Here is a 20414-nt window from a genome sequence, read left to right as displayed (position 1 = left end):
ATATCAGGCTTGTATTTCTTGTACAATATATATTGTACATGTGCAATTACCTGAGCAGCCTTATTTGCAATATTCCCTGGGTTTTTTTTAAAATCTTCTTGTGGCAAGGAATATATATCTTAGTGGTGTATTGATTGATGTGAAATCTTGAAACAACACTTCTGTCTGTTTTAATTCATGATTAGTCAAAAGTAGATTCTCAGTCAAGGGAGGCAGAGTCAGGTTTCTTACTGAAGTATTTAGGATATTGTTTTCTTAATCTTAACTGTTTGGGGTTCCCTTATTATTTCAAATGCTGGGGCACTTAATGACATATAATGCCTATGATTAGTGTAATTATGTAAAATAAATAGTAAATTGCTAATTTTGTGCTGAAAACTGGAACTGCAATGGATAGCAGCTGACAAGCTTTTAAAGTAGCAAAAGTAGGGAACAGCAGATGGGTTATTTGAGGAGTGCAAGCATGTTATTTTAATGTTAAGTACACTCAAAAAGGAAAGGCATATGGTAACAGGTTTGAAGACAACTGAAGACTTAGTTCACAGATTAAACATTTACATTTCTTGAAGTGTGATGGAAATTTTTTTTCTTCCAAGAATATTTCACAGAAGCATCAGGCCAATATGTCATTCCTCTGAAAACTATTAAATCTTTTCCTTCCTGACCCTCAAGGGCTCTTTTGAGCTACATTAGACTTCCCAGAATCACCAGGCCTTTTAACATTCCTCTCAGTTCAGTGAGTAACAAACTTGTTTCCTTCTTGCAGATGTCCAGGCAGGCATAAAAAAAGAACTGGCTGGTACAGGCTGTGTAGGATTATCCATATACGCTGGTGTTTTGTGGGGTAGGGAGACATTTATGAACTGAAGGAAACAGACTACCCTGTTCTGCTTTCCCAAGGTCAGTTGTAGTTGCACTGCAGTGTGTGGTGCTGGTAAAACTTGAGCTTTTGTGGAGCTTTTTCCTTGATAAATAGAGCGCTAGGAATTATTTGAGGAAAGGATGATAGTATTAGATTGGACAAGAAGTAGTGATGTGCTGTGCTTGCCAAAATCATGTCTTTCCAGTTTGTGTATGCATTCTTGTCAATATTTGACAACATGAATTTTCAAATCCATTCCATTTTGATCCTGTTTATATTGGGAGTTAAATGAATTAGGTCTCAGGAATGATTTCTTCTGTAAGTCATGAAAAATAGTATTATTTGCCTGTGGTTTTTTCTTTTTATTCTTCTACCTCACTCCCCCATCCCTCTTCCCCTTTGGTTGTTATTATATGCTTTTACTGAATGGTCCATTAATAAAAGCATTGTTGATCAGTAGATACTGCTTTATATAACAAATTGGTCATTTGCCTCAGGATCTTACTCCTGAATTATGTTTGCTAGGCTGTAGATTCTTTGAAACTTGAATGAAAGAGTCCCAGTTTGGGTCAAGAACTGGCTGCTGCAGGGAATTCAAGGCAGGCAAACAAAAAGTTTTCAAGTATAACTAATTTATTCTGGCTTTATCTTCATTATAGTTTAGAGATCTGCATTTTCTTAAGGACTTTGAGTTTGTAATGTGGAATACAGTATACATACACTGCACCAAAAATCGCAGGGCTGACTCCTTTGGAGACAAATATATGGGAAATCTTAGGGTGCAAGGAAGGCTATCCAATGGATATCAAATATACCTATTCATAATTTTCACAAAATTGTGTCATTTGGGGGCTTGAGGGCTGGTTTTGTTGCTTCTTTTGTTTTTTTGAGAGTCATGCTTCAAATAGCAATCTGAACAGCCTATTTTTTCTTCATCCATGTTTCTCTGTGTATATGGGCTTCCCAGTACTTAGGATCCATGTGGCTGATGTTGGAGGTTCAGTGATTGATTGACAAACAGTTTAAGACATTTATTTTTTGTTAAGTTAAATGCTTTTCTGAAGTTATTACAAAAACTAGATTTGTTTGCTTGTTGACCTCTTGTTGCTGGTGTTGGGCATGTAGTCATTTCAAGGTACTTACAAATGATGGTTTTTCATGTTTTATATTTGTCTTTCCTGATAATGGAACTCTGCTTGAATACTCAAAATGGAGTAGACTCACTGTGCAGCAGTTCACTTTGCTATTGCAGCAGACACCTCTATAAGTTTCTTTCTGTACTTTGATTATCATGGTTGCATCTAAGATCACCAAATGTGTAAATACATCCTTTATAATACATCCTTTATAAAACAATATGTTTTTCATAGTTTGTCCAGTTTCATGTTGTCATCCTCCCTGTAGGTTAAATTTTTACAATTGTGTTATTTTATATTTTGTTGATGAGGCAAGTATTTGGGAGTTGGGGGACGTGAAGCTAGCTGTGAGCTTTCCACAGCAAGTGTTAAAGGGATAGCTGTCAAACCTGGATGAATTAATAGTTTGAAGCCAGGACAATCAAATCTTAAACCCTCTGACTGTCTATATATTAGAAGTTCCTAAATTTGCTTTACTTTTTATATTAATATAGGTTTAGCAAAAGTATAGCTTCCAGGGAATTTCACATGATAAGAATACACAATGATAAGAAAACATCAAAACCTGGAGGAACCATTTTAGCATGTGGTAACTTGTCTCAGTGCTGGAGTTGCATTCCACATACAGACTGCATTTTTGTTTTTAATCTGAACTGATCCCTTATTGGTCTCTTTCCAGCCATTGATTTTTTTATCATAATTTGCTGAGCCCTCTGCAATCCTGGTGGCTTCATCTTGATGGTAGCTTCTGTAATAAGACCACCTCCCAGTGTCCTTTCTGATAAGATTGTCTTGGCACTTGCTGGCAATAAGGGTGTGTTCTCCAGCCTTTCAGTTATTCCTTGCACTGTAGCCACTTCTTATCACATGTGAGCGAGAACTGCACAAAATATTTCAATAACATTTATTACATCATTATACAGAGAAGCACCTGCATCACATCTCTTGGAAAGGGTTGTGTTAATTATTTTGAGCATTATTGCTTCACTGGGGATTTTGATTCAACTACCTGTTTGCTGGCATTCTTATTTGCCTCTTGGTTAGTTATTTTTATGATGTTTCTACATATAGATTGCAAAGGCTGTATTTGTTCCCATAGCTATATATTTCATTTTTAAAAAGAAATTTGGACTGAGAGCTATTAAGCTGTGCTCCTGAACAGTTTCTAGACAAAGTTTCCTACTGTGTTTTATAAGGATCTTTTCCTAAGGATTAGGGGGGTATATTTCATGTAAATTAGAGTCCTGTTGGATTCAATTGAAATTCTGAAGTGAAAGATTTTAAGGCAGTCAGCCCTACCTTCTCCTTCTCAAAGAAGCTACCAACTTGCAGACAGTAAACTATTGTCAAAATCTGGATTGTGAATGATATAAACACTGGGAACTTCAGGATTTTCTTCTAATTTTAGCCTTTTTCTTCTAAACTATTTGTTTATGAGTAAGTACAAGATTTTTAGAATGGCACAGCACCTATTGACATAGAGAAAACTGACCATGCCAAGGTTTGGCTTCCTGCCTACTTCCTCATTTCTTATGTTTCCTGTCAATCATCAGTTTTCCTATGTATGTAATTGTTGAGTGCAAGGTGCGACTTGCTAACACTTTATCTGGAAACGTCAATAAATTCTGCAAATAAATCTTGCAAATAATAAACTTTTAATAATATTTGTTCCACTTTAATTTTGTGCATTCTGTGTACTGCTTTCCCACTTTAATTATTCTGTGGGGTCTCATAGTGAACCTGATTTAATTTGCACGAGCAGTTGACACTATCACAGTTTGTTACAGAAATGACATCAAACTATATAAAGTATGCATGTGAATGTAAGCTCTACATCACCACATTTATTTTTTCCTTTAAATTCAGATCATCTGAAATGAAGTCTACATTGTCTGGTAAAAAAGGAGTTAATTTTCAGAGTTCATTATCTTTAGTGTTACATTCTGCGTCATCCTTTTTGTGTTTGTTTTTTTTTAGTGCAGAATTATTGTCAAAGGCATCACTAGTTAGTCTAAGATTTTACAAATCTTATGATTAAACTTGTTGAGGGGTTTTTTTGGGGGGTGGGGGTGTTGTTTGTTTGATAGTTTTTGTGGGGGTTGTTTTTTTTGAGGGTTTTCTTTGCCTTTTTAATATAGTGCTTGGTTTTAAAACCAGAACAACTTCTTTTGAATTCTTCTTGTATCCGAGGGTTTGAAGTTATGGGATATATCAAATAAACACTTAAAAATGAAAAATGAAATCTTATATAACTCCACACTGAACTGGTATTTGTCACCTTTCTTTTATGCTCTCACTAGTAACAGGTTATATATCAGCATTGATTATATATAAAGTTTATTATTGTAGTTAAGCTATTGTAGAAATTGATGTGGTTTTCTGGGAGATCAGGCTGTTGTCTGCTACTTTGTGTGGCTTGTTTGTTGCTTGTACCCATATTTATGGTACTCCCAGTATATTAATTATTCCCTAACATTTTTAATAATTGATTGTCATGTAAAAAATACTGTTAGCTGAAGTTACTCTTAGCAAACTCTTAAATTATTTTAAAAGCTTCTCTTAAAACTTAGTAAGTTTACTCCAAGTAGTTTAAACATAAACCAAAATAGTAGCATCTATAATCCTGCATTCTAAGCAAGCAGATTTTGATGCATCCTCTTAAATTTTATTTTTCTAGGGTGGTTCTTAGCTTTCTCAGCAAGGCTTTTAGTGCTTTACAGTATAATTTTCAATGCACATATTTTTGTTATGTATAGTTCTTCCTTATTTTCTTCAAGTCCTAAACAATGTAGATTATTTGTGCAAGAGAATAATAATGAAGTTTTCTTCCAACACTAACTGAAAAGAGAGCATTCTGATCAGTTTTGATCAGGATATGGGGATATGGACCCTTCAGAAGAAGTCCAGTGGAACTTAAGTTTCTTGTTGAATGTTGCTTAGTCTGAGGGATTTTAGGGAGATTCCTGATTGCTACTGCATTGAGTGACAGTGCTGTAGCAGACAAGTCTGGGGGAAGCACCATGGTGTGTCATGTAGCTAGATTTGAAGAAAGGATTACAGAAATGACTGAATGAAGTATTTTTTGTACTATGTAGTTTCCAATCAATGGATCACCCATACAGCCTTTCTCTGTAGCAGTCCCAGTTTGAAATTCCTCAAGTGTGTGGCTTTTTTTAGCTGTTACAATGAGAATCACATATAACATTTCAGGTGTGGTCTCACTGGAATATTGTACAATGCCACTGTGTCTTTCTCCTTCTGTTCCAATGAGTAATCCCTGAATTACATCTGACCTCTTCACAGCTGTTTACCTTGATAAGCCCAGCTGTTAGCAGCTCTGGTTTGGAATAATGGTTACACAGGTTGTTTGGTCAATCTCTTTATTAAACTTGAACAATAACCCTTTTATTCATTAACGGTGCTATCTAATGCTTCTTCCCTCCTGACAAAAACATTGGCAATACAGATGCTGTTCCCCAGTCATTCCAGAAGTGATATTTTCTTTCAAGTTTTTACTTTGGAAAGGACAATCCTATGTGTCACTGTTTCCATAATTCTGAGAAATGGATTATTTTTGACTCCCTTAATTTTAGTCATTCTTTAAGTGCTCCTATTCTCCATTTGTCATAGTCTCCGTATCTCAGACAACATAGATATAGATTATAGTGAAGGCTGGGGGTTCATTCCTGAATATTCTTAATTTTCATCCTTGTTTAGTAAACACATTTTCTCTTTTTTCCTACTTTGATACAAAAAGCCTTAAAAGGCTATAATTTTAGTGTATAATAATTTCTTTGGGTGTAGTTTAGCTTTGCTTTTTACTAATGCACATAAGATGCAGCTTTTTGTGTTGTTCTTTTGTATCCTGCCTGACCCCTGCTGTCCTTGATAGGAGCTCTGCACATTTTTGATGTCTTACTTGAACAGTCTTATCAATGATTGGCTTGCCACATGTGGAGTTTTACACATTCAACTTGAGACACAAATGTTTGAGCATCCTTGTGTTAAACACCAGGCTTCTTCTGCATCTTGAATGTCTTTGCTAACCTTTGCAATCAAGTTATTTGTCACTGACATTCAAAGACCTAGTTATAAACCCGTTTGGAATTTTTCATTCTTTATTTAAATAAAAATCCAGTAATATATAGATTAGGTTATGAGCAGCTGTTTTATAATGTCCTCATTAGTTAGTGAGAACAGTCTTCAAGTAATGGAGTAATTTGCTGCTTCAGTAGCTATTTCATAAATTTATCAGCTATTAGCTCCAAGAATAACTAAGTCTTTCCACTTAAGAGTTTGATTTGTTCTTCATTTTTTGCCTGGGTAATTAGTCTCTTAAAATGATAGAATTCACTTTATTTTTAGCGATGTTAAAGATCTGCATCCACAGAAAACACTGATGGTGGAACAAATGCCCTGTTAGTCTGTCTTTGAAAGAACCTGTTTTACCCTCTTCCCTTCCCCAAAGGATTTGACCCAAACAGATTTCTGTTCTTGTTGTATTTATTCCACATATCTGACATACATTTTTCTACTCTTCATTTCTTTTTTTAATATTGTCTTTTCCTCAGTACTTCTGCTCTTATTAGAGTGCTGTTCTACCCTGTCAAGGTTACTCTGGTACCATGTGCCAGTAATTTAAACTTCTGACTGTCAGACAGACACAAATAGATAATTACTGATGATTATAAAATATACAGCTTAATTTTCATCATCCTATCACTTGGTAGTTTTTTATCTATTCTTGATAATTTTAGTAGTGTGTCAGAACTTCTTGTAAGGTTTAAAGTTCTCTGTCTGTAATGCAGGCTGCATTCCAGAAGAGGTGCTTTCACAGATGCTTAAAGTTGACCTTTCAGAAAATCTTTTTTCAGATAACCTACCTCTTGGTTTCTAAAACCTTCCTGGTAATACTTGTCCTTGAACTGCTTATACCTCCAGCCGTGTTTCAAGGGAACTTGATAAAATTAAGGTAATATGGGAGAACTACTTGTCACATGGTGTTCTTCCTTTCTGTTGCCTCCTTCTTCTTCCCTTCCTTCCCCCATTTTTCAAGTATGTACCGTTGGCAGGTTTCCATTTTATTGTTAACATCGTGTTTCAGTTTTCTGAGGTGTCTTAGTTCTTTTAAGATTTATAGTCCAAATATTTCTTGGATCCAGGGAAACTGCTCTATTTGGCTTTATAAATGCAACCTTTTCTAGTCATAAGATTATTCTTGCTTTAGTGTGGATAATCTCACACCAGTGTACTTTACTTATTCGATACAATTTACTACCCATTCTTTATTAGAATTGTGAATATTTTTCCATCATGTACTTTGCTTGCTGTTTGCATTTTGCAAAATGTGTGAACATCCAGTCCTGTTGACTGCCGTAATGCACAAGAAACAGGAATGATGTTTCAACAAGTACTAAGTGCATCAAAAAGCATCAAACTGATGTGTTCCTTTCATTCTTACAAGTATATTTTTCTTCTGCTGTCTTGACATTGAATGCTACTCTAGTAGCCCAGATTCCAACATTTTTGTTGCTCAGACTCCTGTTATGTTGTACATGTGTTTTTAAGTAATTTCTTAATAAGCAAATCTCCTCCCTTTCTATCCCTTGCTCAATTTTTCCTTTTAAATTTTGCTTGCTGAATGTTAGCATTTTGCTGACCCTGTGCCTTCCCTCTGGCACAAAATCCCTAAAACTCTTAAATGCCTAAATACTGTTAATAGAAATTCAGTCTACCTGTAAACTGTACATAATAAGGTATATATTATGATTATTGACTCTAGAATGCTTGCAAATTCAGTGTTTCTGAATTGATTATGTTCCATAGCTTTTGTAAAATGCTTTATCATCACAAATTTTAAGAAACTGAACTTCTAAAGGCTTTTCAAACTCTCAAATGTACTATCTTACATTCAGAGAAGCAGGGAAGGGATTGTATGAGATAGATTCCTGTGATTTTCGTTTCAGGTTTTGATGCCTATGTCTTGCTGTTTGGGTGAGGCATGCATGTGCATGTGTTAAGGGTAGACTAGATGAGGGGAGTTTGAAGGAAGGAGGATGTTATTTGTCATATTTCCTTCTCTCTTCAGTAAAATTATGGACAGACCTGGACATGTTTTTCTTTCACTGATGTAGTCACTGTTACATGAGTATCTAGAGAGGACATCTCTGCCAAATGAAATTCAACTTTAAATTATCCATATAGTTCCCTGTATACTCAATTCCAATTTACTGATCGGAAGAAAGCTAAAATAGTATAACTGCTCTACATTGCAGAGTGATTGCTCTGCTCTACATTCTAACAAGTGACTTCATATGACCTTATGTACCTGATAGGTGCTCATTTTCTTAAACTAACACAGCGAACCACCTTCTGTTTCTTCCTCAGTCCCGCCGTGCACATGTTGTACACTTAAGGTTGTGTGATTCATTTTTAGATTTACATGCTGAGTAGTTTCTGCTGAGGATGTTCAATGTGTTCAGTGCAATGCTGAAAATTTAACTACTGTCACTTGATGTTATTTCTTATTCTTGAGAAAACTCTCTGCAGTTTGCAGTTACTATTAGCAGCCTCCAAGTTTGTCTTTGGGATAAGAAACTTCTGAGTTTTCACACATACCCCCCCATCAAACCCTTCTCAGTCTTCCCACGCAAAACATATGAGCAATCATATAAATTTTTCACTTAGTATGATTAAGGTTGCAGTGGAATAAAATGCCAAAGTACACCTGAGTTTTAAAACAGAAAGTAGGCTAACAGTTTTATATGCATGCTCTCCTCCTGCTTCATGCTCTTTAAATCTGTTGTTTTACTAAAAAACTGCTTTTAAATTGGTATTTTTCTCCTGTATTATCTGTTTCTAGGTGCTGTAACTCCTGTAAATGTGCCTACCAATGGACTAGCTCCTTTATTGTCACATTGTATTTATATTCTTTAAATTTCTGTGGAATCCTGTGGTACTACTAATTTCAATAAGCTACACTGTTTTATTTTTTTAATTGCAAAAATTCCTTCAACTTATTGCTTTTATGCAGTTGAAAATGCATCTTCTAAAAAGCACTGTTACTTTGATGGAATTAGATATTTATTGCAAGTACTTAATTAAACTTTAATTATTACTGTATTTGAAGTTAGGTTTTTTTTCCAGTTTGGTGTGATGCTGTCTTTAAAAATGTTTTTCTTGAATTGGAATCTCTTTTAACTTCTCTTTCCTTTTCACTAGATTACTGTTTACAAAAGTGAAATTGGAGTCCTTGTGCAGAGGCCCAGATGAAGCACTCCTTACCTGTAAACACATGCTCCAGATTTGGAAGTCCTGCTATAATCTAACTAACCCAAGGTAAGATGCTGTAGAGTGCTGGGCTGCTCACTACCTTGCTCAATAGCTTTCCAGGGCAGTATAAGGTCAGCAATCCTGCACCTACTTGTTTTGGTATTTCATATGAACAAACTAATCCTCTGGGAATATGGAGACTGATGTTCAAAGACACCACTTGATGGCCATGTGGAACTACCCAGGATTCTATGAAGTAAGGAATGCCAAAGCTACTAAATTCTGTAATGATAAAGACTGGCTACACAGATTGGGTGACTCAAATGAGTTACCCAGTTCTCAGTGTACTGGTATGGTCTTGTTTTGTTTCCTGATCAGGGTTTTAGTCTTTAATATTGGCTAGTGGAGAGATAGATGATGTAGGAATTTAGTTCAAGGGCTTTCACTAAAAAATATGAAAGAGGACAAGACATTTATTAGAGCCATAGAAATATCAGGGATCACATGGATAGAAATGATGTGCTTGCATAGTCAGCATGGCTGTATTTTTAAAGGGAGGTCTTGATTATGAACCTATTTAGGTTCTTCAAAGGCATCAACAAATATATAAATTAAAGTTGTTACAGTCTTATTTGGGATTCTAAAATGCTTTTGTGTAGGTCCTTTGCCATATATATTTAGATAAGCTGTGAAATGAGAAGGCTACTTAACAGAAATCTATGCTGGTAATATTCAACATGTTTATCAAATACCTGGGGAAGGAGACAAGCAGAATTTCCTGCTATCTGGTTATTTGAAGGGTTGATAGCTCCTAGAGAAGAGAGGCTACAGCAGAAGAGCTTTGTAACAAGTGGCATCACATACCTGTGTAGCAGTATGATGGACATTCAGTTTTTGCTGCACTTAGATTTCAGTCATGTAAACCCATGCATCTCTTCAAGAAGACTGAAAGAGTTGACCTAATGGCAGAAGAGGGAAAACTGCTTCTCTGCTTAGGGAGCTAGTGAGCATTCAGAGCTGCAAAGCTTAGAGAGTGTGGCAGAAAAAGCCTGGGGGGGCACCTGAGTCAGTCACAGCAAATTGAGTGACCCTGACACTGCCCTGTGGAGCAGAGAGAATCACTCAGGTTGCAGAAAGCAAGTATGTTGGCAACCAGAAAGGTTTGAGCTGAATCTTTTCAATTCAAAGTCACTGAATGAGGAGTAGGGGCCACGGAGAAAATTTCTTTTCTAACCTAGTGGGTGGTGCTTTATTTTAGTTAGCTGGTTGTGTGTGGGCAGGCAGGGTTAAGAGTTCAGTACCAGAATGCTGCACTTTGCAGAGTAGCTACAGTTTCTGTGCAAGCCTAATTTCAGACTGCCTTTGCATGTACTCCAACACAACTTTTCAGCTTCCATCTCTGCTGTTATATCCTTTACACATATCAGGACTCTAGTCATAGCTTGTCATTACTGTGTTGTTGTTCTTGTTCTTGTGCTAAGATCTACTGTGCCATGTTAAACACACATTAATGCCTCCTTCAGACATCAGCAGGGACTGTGAGAACTTACTCTTGGCTGTGTCAGCTTCAAACAGCAGTGGTTGATAACTCTCCTTGGCACCATTCTCCTTCAAGAACATCTAAGTGGAAAAATTAGTGAGGACTACTTTTCATCTGATTTTTTTATACTGATTTTTTTGTCTTGACATCTAAGGCTTTTCTTAAAATTATGATAGTGCATTAAGATCAAATTCAGAATGTAGTGAACAGGCACTGTGCATAAGTGTCATGATGGAAGGATGCAGGTTTCCCAAACCACACATTCAGAGTTACATCAAGCAGTGAATAAGGATAAAAAGTTGTAGCCTTTCTTTGGCTGGTCTGTGTGAAATGTAAGGACTGATTACCTGTACATTGTGTCATGGTAGTCCAGATCCATCCAACTCTTATCCAGGAATAACTGTTATCACTGAGACCTGAAATGTGACTGGAAAGTTTTACTCACCCAGCTGCACTCCTCTTGTACGGAAGAATGATGATGTAGGATTGTTGTGAAAACTTTAATTTTGCCACCTTTGTAGTTTTAACACAGACTTCATTTTGTTGCAAAGCACCATTTGAAAATTATGTCTCCTACTGGAAATAATCAAAGCCTTTTTAAAAAGATTTATTTAAGCCAGTAATAAAAGGTCTTTTAATAATTTTAAACTTTTTAATAATGTTTTTCCAATATTTAAATATCTTTTATGCATGTTTCAAATATCTTTTTCAATTATGATTTAGACTGAAAACTAATTTGGTGTATCATTTTCCCAATGAGATAAGAATTTACTTTTTTTTGATAAACTGTGGTTTATATTAAATATTTCTTCTGCAATGAATCAGATTTTGTGGGAACATGGGTTCAGTGTCCTCAATAATCTTTTAATAATAAAAATAAATCACAAATACCTAGGTATATCTTAAAAAGGGCCAAATGCAATACTGTAAATTACCTTTGTTCAGCTGACATGGAACTTCTGTTTTGCCGTACAAACTTTTTTCTCATGAGATGGTTAATATGAATTTTAAAATTATTTTGTTGTGCAAGGCTTGGAAATTTTAAATGTTTGCCTTTAGCCTACTGCTTGAAATGCATTAGAAAACAGTTGAATTATTTTCCGCTTCATGATTATCATTTGAAAAAGGAGCAAACCACAGTGCCACTGCTGTGCTTAGAAGATATTGAGGGTAGGTTCTGGCTCTACTTGTTGGTAACATTTGGCATATGTTTGGATATGGATTGAGGAAGTTATTACCACAGAAAATTTACACCAAGTGATGTAACAACTATAGCTGATAGTGTTTGGCCCAGAAAGTTCCCTTCTGTTTCCTGTGGATTTCTATAATGATGTATTTTGTAAGGAAATAATGCAATAAGGTCAGGCTAACGCAAAAATTTAATTCTACTATTTTAGTAGCAGCTCTAAAAAGAGAGAATATTGTTTCATTGACTTTTGCAACTATTAATAACTGTTGGGAGACTTCTTGCCCTTTGTTCAATCCAAACTCAGAAAGAGGCAGTTGTAAAATTAAGGCAAATGGAGAGATGTGCTGAATTCCAGGCTTACAGTTTAGATGAAATTTTCTCAGGCTTTACTTTAAGCTAGGAATTTCCTACAGTTCTTTCTCTTCAGGGAGAATCAGACAAAAGATTGCACTCTGCTAAGTTGGGCTAACAGTTCAACTGCCTAATTACTTTTAGGTTTTTGGGGTGGTTTGGTTTTTTTATGAAGTTTTAAAGAAGATATTTATTGATAATGAATAGTACCAGGCTTAACAATTCTAAAAATGAAATTACTGTATTAACCATAGAATGTTAAAGAAGGAATGCCCATATGTGCTTCCTTACACTTTGCTGACAATGTGTCTCAATGCTTGCCTCATCTTAGGAGAAAAAAAACACTTAGTTCTTCAGTCCCTGTTCTTCTGTTAAATCTTTAATATGAGCTCTAGGAGCACATTAGTTTTCCAGCAAGCATATCAACAAGAAGCCTGAAGGGCAGATACTGATTTTCTGCTGAAGTAGAAGTTAAGTGCATTTGGCCACAGGTGCAATTAGTAAAAATCACTGCTACTGCTTAGGCTCCTGAGATGCTAGAAATGTTTTAAATGTTTCTGCTATGCTGTTAGAATCAAGTTCAGCATTAGGCAGTTAATATGTATAGTACATGTGTATATATTAAAAAAAAAAAGCAAAACACAAAACTGAAACAGCCCTTTATAATATCTTTACCTAAAATTAGATGTGCTGGCTTGAGTGCTTCTATTCGGTCTGGAGAAAGTGTGGGTTTTCAAACTTACACCTGCCTTCTCGGCTTTCTGTGAAACCTGTACCCCATATCATCTAAATATTCAAGATACAATAGATTTTTTCTGTAGAGGTGTTAGTTATGAATTAAATTAAAATCCACTAATCCCTTTTTGGTTATATTAATTATGAAAACAGAGTTTCTGAAATAAATAAAGATTTAATTTTGTTCAGCTTAATTCTGTTTTAATGCAACTGGCTTAATGCACTGTGAGTGGTTAGTGGTGCTTGGTACTAAATTTGGTCATAGCAGTAACTTTTATAGCAAGAACCTTTGTGAGAGTAGGGCAGCATGCAACTTGTGTATCAGGATATAATTTTGTATTTTAATAGCTTACAATTTTTGTACTTCATTACAGTGATTCTGGACGTGGGAGCAGCTTGTTAGACAGAGCTATTGCTGATAGACGACAGCTTAATACAATTACATTACCAGATTTCAGTGATCCTGAAACAGGTAAGAACTGCATATGAACAATGACATAGGTTAAATGATCTGGCCATAGCTAGATTTTGCATTAGTTATATTTTGGATTTTGCAAAATGTTGTTATATTTTCATTATTGTCATGTAAGTGGAAATAGAGATTGTGATATAAGATTTCTTTTGTTTTTTCTTCTTTTTAATTGATGAAGTACTTGCTGACTATGTTCTCTGTAAATTAAGATATCTGTGGTATGGATCTTGCTGAGTTTAGTAATATTTCCTTCTGCAAGGGCTAAAAATTAGTATGCTGAACTAGCCTACTTGCCAAAGTCCTGTGCTTTTTTGTTTGTTCGGTATTTACACATTTTTGTTTAAAAGATTAAGAAAAAAAATTCAGAGAACTTTTAATCTCAAAAAAATAGAAGACATTGTCTTTAATTAAAATCTCAAATATATGTTAAAATATAGTTACATGGGTGGCTTGGCTTACTGTGGACACACTTTGACATAAGCAAAATTTATTTGTTGTAAATAATGCATACTGTGATATTTTTATATACATGTAGAAGTTGTGATGCACAGGTATGCTGCATAAAAGCTGAAATTGCTACATGTCAGTAAATACTGACAATATATAATTTGCCTGTATTAATATATTCAGTTATCCCAGTGCAAACTAATATACCTTAGAAGTTATGCAATCAAAAGCACATGAGCCATGCATTCTGCAGAGATTGCAGAAGGAATTATCATGATGCTGCTAATTCTAAAAACTTCTCTCGTATCTTACTTGTGTTCTAAATATTGAGAGTTTTCTTTTTCCTGGGTTTTAAAATGACAGAATGTTTTTTGTGGGACTTTTCAAGGGTGTATTTCTGCCCAATCACTATTTGACACAAGCAGCTTGTGGGATAATTTGCCTGCCTATGGATTTGAGTACAATTGACCCATAAATTAAGACATGTTGAAATGTGTACTTTATGTCTAATATCAGAATATTGCAGTAGAGAAAAATCCAATTTAGCTATTTAACTTTTAAAGTTGAAATTCAATTGAATTTAATTCACTCAGTTTTGAATTTAAAGTTTTATTCTGTGCTTGCTATAGTGCAAGCAGTTTGGATTGCAAAGATCAGGTCACTTGATTTCAAAGACTAGCAATATGATATGGCGTAATTAACATGGAATCTTCTGTCTTCCTCTATTTGTATAATTAAAAGGGATAGGATAACATTATATCATGCTGTGTTGATCATTCTATATTCCAGTCTAGCTGATTGTTTCATTTTTAAGAACATAACTACATTTTATAGGTTTCATATATATAGACATAGCTATAGATAAAGTTTTATGCCTTCAAAAAAGTTCTTGTTGGGGATGGGTGTTGTGAAAGGATTTTGTGGTTAGTGGTGGTTTTTTGTTTGTTTATTTTCCAGTGGGGACATACAGCTCTTGATTTATACCTTCAGGGTGTCCTATTTTATATCTGCCACATTGAGAGCACAGTGAATTGGTGTACTTTAAAGACTGCATATTCCTCAATGCTTTTAAGTAAAGATGAACCCTCATTCAAAACAGTGAGCTTTTCAAGAAGCTTGCCCCAGATTCAAATCCTGCAGCCAATATCCTGATCCAAATAGGATCTCTGCAGACATTCTGATCTTTCTAGCAGGTCCAAATTGTATTTTTTTTCAGAATCTCAGCTTTATTGTCAGAATTTAACTCTATTGTCAATGAGAACATGATGGAAAATTAAAAATATGGGGTCTGTTTTTGATTATTTATCTTGTAAAAGGTAATTGTGGAGGATCAGTGGGTAGATGTTTTCTTTTATGTTTTTTTTTAAATTGGGAGTTGGAGTGGATTTTATTTGTTGGTGGGGTGTTTTTTAATTGTTAATTTTAGTAGAGCAAACCTTGTTGCAATACCAGTACTCAATTTCTGGCAAGGAGTTGTTTTTTTGGGGGGGGGGGGGGGGGGTTTAAGTCTTTCTTATCTACTGAATTTATGTAATTATATATACATATAAAGGCCCATATTCACTATTTCTCTAGAATTCTTCATGAGAATATTATGTAAACATTTTGCAGGATTTACAATATTATGGTACTACAAGAATGAAAGCAGTCAAGCTTGTCATAGTGTTTGAGAAAGCTTAAGCAGACTGCCAATAAAATATTATGCACAACAGGTAGATGATAGAAACAATAGATGGTCAACATATTAGATCTTTGTAGGGCTGAAAGGGCTCACCTGAAATCCGCAGAAGGAATTTGGCAAATAAATAAATAAATAAATGTTAAAGTGCAAGAAACTTTTGAAAATGCAAGAAAGCTGTAAATCCTCTCAGGATGGAAATGTTTGCTCTTCTTCTCCTTAAACTACCTCGTGTAATGCTACTTTGTGAATGCATTTTTATGTATGGATACATGTGAACATTTGGAAATCTTCCCCTTCATAACTTTACTTGCCATCTGTGATAATGATCCACTTTGCCTGTCCAGTCTGAATTCAGTCATCTAAGTACCAAGAAATGAGAGCTAAAATTCGAATTGAAAGTTTATGCAAAATACTTTTAAAAAATCCAATTGCAATGGGTGTAAATTCTTCTTATTTTTAAATGTATCAATTAAGCAGAAACTGACCTTTAAAAAAAAAAAAAGATTGAAAACTTGCTTTATATGGAGCTCTTACCAGTCCTATAATGATTAAGTGATTAAAGTTTAAATTTGTGTAGCCTTTAAAGTATCAAATGAGTTTATTGTGGATTTCTTACAGCTGTTAGGCTGTTGATACTAATGTCCTTATCAATAAGTCTGTCAAATTTACTTTAAATTTGTCTCTGTTTCAGTTGGTTTTCCATGACTGGCATGCAGTCATATTTGTATATATATTGATGAAGGAAATAAATATAGAGGGGGAAAAAAAGAGCCTTAATGAATCAACCTCACAGGGAGACAGACACATTTCATATCCGAAGACAGACAAAAGTATGCAAATCTCTACGGACTCGTTGGCTATTTACTTAAGATAAATTGTGATCAATCTTTTTAAAAACTTTCTGTTCAGTTTGGTTGCAGTCCACTGAGTTTATCATAGGAAGAAACAATATTACCTGAGTTTTAGATTTTGGCCTTTATTTTCCCTTAAATATATTTTCTTAATTTATGCATTAGAACATAGGAAAAAATATTTGCTTTTTAAATCTAATTTAGTATGAAAGGAGAGCAGATAGAAAGGTATTTTTTATCATTGCTTTCAGAAGTGATATTTATTTTATGTAGGAGCGATTTAGATCTTACTGAGTAGTGAAACAAATGCTTTGTGTTGTGGGCATCCATGAGTCCATTAAACCCTGTTGGATCTTTTTTCTTTCCTGTCCCCCCCACACCCCCTTACCATTCTCTTTGTTTCACTTTTTAGCTTCTGATACTTCCTCATCTTCTCTCTCAAGGACAGAGTCTCCTCTCCAACTGTTTGTATCTTCTCATCTTCCTCATCCTCATCCTAAACCAGATACCTTTGTCTGGCCCCATGCAGCCTCTCCATATTGTGACCAAGTTCCTGAGCCCTGTTCACCTACTCACTGTAAATTGGCTTTCTATTCCTGATGAGTGTGTTTGTGCTGTATTTTTCTGATAATCTTCATAGCTGATAAACCGTGGTTGAATAGATTATGTTTCAGCAGTGTCAGTGAAATCTGGCCTTTCAGCTGCTTTTCATTAAGTCCTGCATGGATTTTTGAAGAGTTGCATCAGAGAAGACTGTTTTATTCATCCCAAAGGATGTACAGCTACAGACATATTTAATACTTTGTCCTCATGATTGTTACAGAGAATTATAGGTGTTCAGTGAAAGAGATTATCAGTCAAGGCTGCTTTGTATCATTTACTGATGTAAATTATTTCCAGTGCTGGCATCTTTTGCCTAACAAGACTGTCCCTGTCACAGAATCTGCTTTTATCTGGACAGTTTTCAATAATTTAATTTCAGAAAGCCTTTAACTAATTACATTGAAAACATTCCCTGAAAATTCACATGCAGGAAACCATTGCCAAAATATCAGTGTATATCATGATGCAGCTAGGGCATATTGAAATGATTTAGAGGAGGCATAAGAGCAGTGAAAATCAGCATTCTGCTGTTTCTAGAGCCTTTCTTTTAACTGAAATGATGCCAATTTAAAGCAGCTGTAAAATCAATCTCCATGCTTTTTGAATACAAAATCTGCACTAATGCTGCTGGAGTAGTTCAGGTGACAGGGTAAAATCAACAAAGTTTTTCAGCCATTTCCTTTTAACTCCTTTTAATTTCTCTTAAATTGTCCTTCACTCGTACCTTTATACATAGTATTGTTTTTGTCACTGAATTTACTATAATCTGATTTACAAAATTTATTTTGACACCTAGTCTTTAGACTAATTTCATGTCAAATATATTAATTCCAAGCAAAATGTAGAAAATGAATCTTTGTGTATTAGCAAAATTCACTTGTTAAAGAGCTGACATAAGACCAGGGTTTTGAAAACACTGGCTTGTAAGTAACTGGAAATGCCAGGAAACCTGTGTCCTACAGAAGCTAAAGTCTGACTTTCTTGAAGTGTTTGAATTGCTGATTGGCTGCTATTACGGGTTTGGGTGTCATTGAGTTGAACTTCTTCAGACCTACTCTATGAACAGTGCATCCCAGTTAACATTAAAATACTTGTTCTTGTTCTTTGCAAAGCTGTAAGTTAGTAAGAACCTATTCAAGAATGAAGGCAAACTGAAAGAATGATGAAGCCAAAATACAGTTTTCATTATGGGAAGCTCAAGTTTTCCATTTCCAAACTACTGTATCCTCAGGGAAAGGAGCTTCTATCATATGCATGAGAAGTAGCAGAACCGTGAAAAAGAAAAAAAAAAAAAGATATGGGAGTCCTTTGTATGGTGTCAATAATTAATGAAAGTTAAAGCTGTCTGACTACGGAGCAGTTTCCCTAGATGCTTATAGTATTTTAATATAATTTCAGGGGCTGAAAAATCTCATGTTCTATATCTTGCTCAATTCAATTCTTTTTCTAGTGAAAGAAGCCAAGGACATTTTGCATTATTGACTTGACTTCCAATTTCTATTGAACAGGAATGTGATTTTAGAGGTGTAGCATCTCATTAAAGTTTTTTGTCTTTTGAAATCCAGTAAACCTGATTTACAGTTTGAAGGTTGTCAGAAATCCTTTGGCTTTCTTAGAATTTTTGGCTTTTCATATAACGTTCTTTTTCTTCTTTCTTTGGATTTTAATTTGTGGTTTGATCTATCCAAAGGCAATCCATCAGATGTTTACTTTCATGGGGTTTACTCCCTTTTTTCAGTTTGTAAGTAGTATTCACTGTGCAGTTCTATTAATTCTTGAGGGACTAAAATCACATTTTCCTTTCCCACAAGACGTACACGTTTTGTCCATCAGTAGTTGAAGCTTGGTAGTGTGCAAAGCAAGGCTGATGCTCTTTGCCCATTCAGTCACCCTAAGGGCTGTAATCTTACGAGACCTGAATGCACTCAACTAACACTTGCATTTAATAATTAAAGAGGCAGTATTCATTTCTAGAGGACTGCAAATAAAGATATATTAGGCAAGTCTTGTGTAACACAATGGCCGTCTGCCAGTACACTGTATTATACCACTGCTGTTCCTAAAGAAGTACGCTGATCCAGAGTACAATATTGCAACTACTGTCATGACTCACAATAAGCTATTACTTTCTTTTGTGGTACAAGTTTTGCTTGTAAAATAAATTAAGAATACCTTTGAAATAATGAAATTATGAAAGCGAGCTAAATAAGAAAGAATGAAGAATATAGATCAATAAAAATCACTACTGTTTTAATCAGGACATTAAATAATATTCTTTTTCTCTAACCATTTACCTTATAAGGCTGTGGTCATAAAATTCAATTGTATTTTTTTATCATTGATTACCTTTCCATAGATTTTTTCGGGCAGTACAGGAGATTAATTTGGTGAAGGACAGAAAAGTAAGAAGATACGTAAGCTGACATGTTTGACAGTGACTAAGCATAGAAAATCTTTGAAAAAGAGCTAAGAAGATGCTTTATGAATTATGTTATCCTTACCTGACTACTATCATCTCCATGTACAACTTCGTAGTAAAAGACAAGCTAGGTTGGTAATTAGTGATTGTGAGAGGTTATCTCAGACTCTTAATGAATTTAAAATTTAAAAAAAAATGTGAATTTTGGCTAAATCTGCTAATCTGTCTTATCAAATGCATCACTTCAGGGATGTATTAGTCCTGCAGAAGGTACTGCCTCTTTTTATTACGTAATTGCTTTTCTAAGCGTTCTCTGTGTGTCACACCACTAATGTTCTTACTTCCAGCTCTTTGTGTGCATGTACAGTTGAGACGTGGAGGTTTTCCTCTTTTCTCCTGCATGAGAACTGGAATGAAAGCATTTTTTTCTTTATGTAAATATTGGAATGTTTAAAATGGGATTACTGTAAAACTATTGAGCAGCATTCTCTTATATGGTATAGAAAGAAATCCTGTCATAGTGGTTTTGTGAGTTGATATGAACATGTTCCATGAAGGATGACAGTCCATTCTATTTCCCATTTTCAGAAAGGAAATTGATGTATGTAGCAAAGTGATTTTGTTTTTCTCAAAGCTGTCATGCCATCTAGGTCCTGATAGAGTCCGCATATTAGTTTATGTCCATTACACTGCATTGTGAAGGATTTATGTGGAAATGACCAAGGAAAGAACTCAGGAAATCATAACATGCTCATTTACATAGGGTGTATGCTATTTATAAATGGTATTAATGAATGAGTTGATGTTGACTCTCCTGTAGCATTTAAAAAAAAAGCCTGAAGAGAATAAATTCAAT

At 34.9% G+C, this 20414-nt stretch overlaps 1 protein-coding gene across 4 annotated transcripts in view; it reads left to right on the top strand.

Moving 5' to 3' along the window:
* The window catches only part of TTC7B (tetratricopeptide repeat domain 7B), a 119602-nt gene that overhangs the window by 65221 nt on the left and 33967 nt on the right, over positions 1–20414 (top strand). For 2 of the 4 annotated variants that reach the window (XM_062495463.1, XM_062495465.1), the window contains 2 exons: positions 9220–9336; positions 13460–13557. In XM_062495463.1, coding sequence (XP_062351447.1) covers positions 9220–9336; positions 13460–13557 — 215 coding nt within the window. Of the gene's footprint in view, positions 1–9219; positions 9337–13459; positions 13558–16948; positions 17114–18829; positions 18881–20414 lie in introns of all 4 variants that reach the window. The other 2 variants (XM_062495462.1, XM_062495464.1) reach the window with 2 other exon arrangements.

Source organism: Cinclus cinclus, chromosome 6 (genome assembly GCF_963662255.1).
Source record: "Cinclus cinclus chromosome 6, bCinCin1.1, whole genome shotgun sequence".
NCBI lineage: Eukaryota > Metazoa > Chordata > Aves > Passeriformes > Cinclidae > Cinclus > Cinclus cinclus.
Note: the sequence above shows the minus strand (reverse complement) of the source record. Positions and strands in the feature narration are given on the sequence as shown.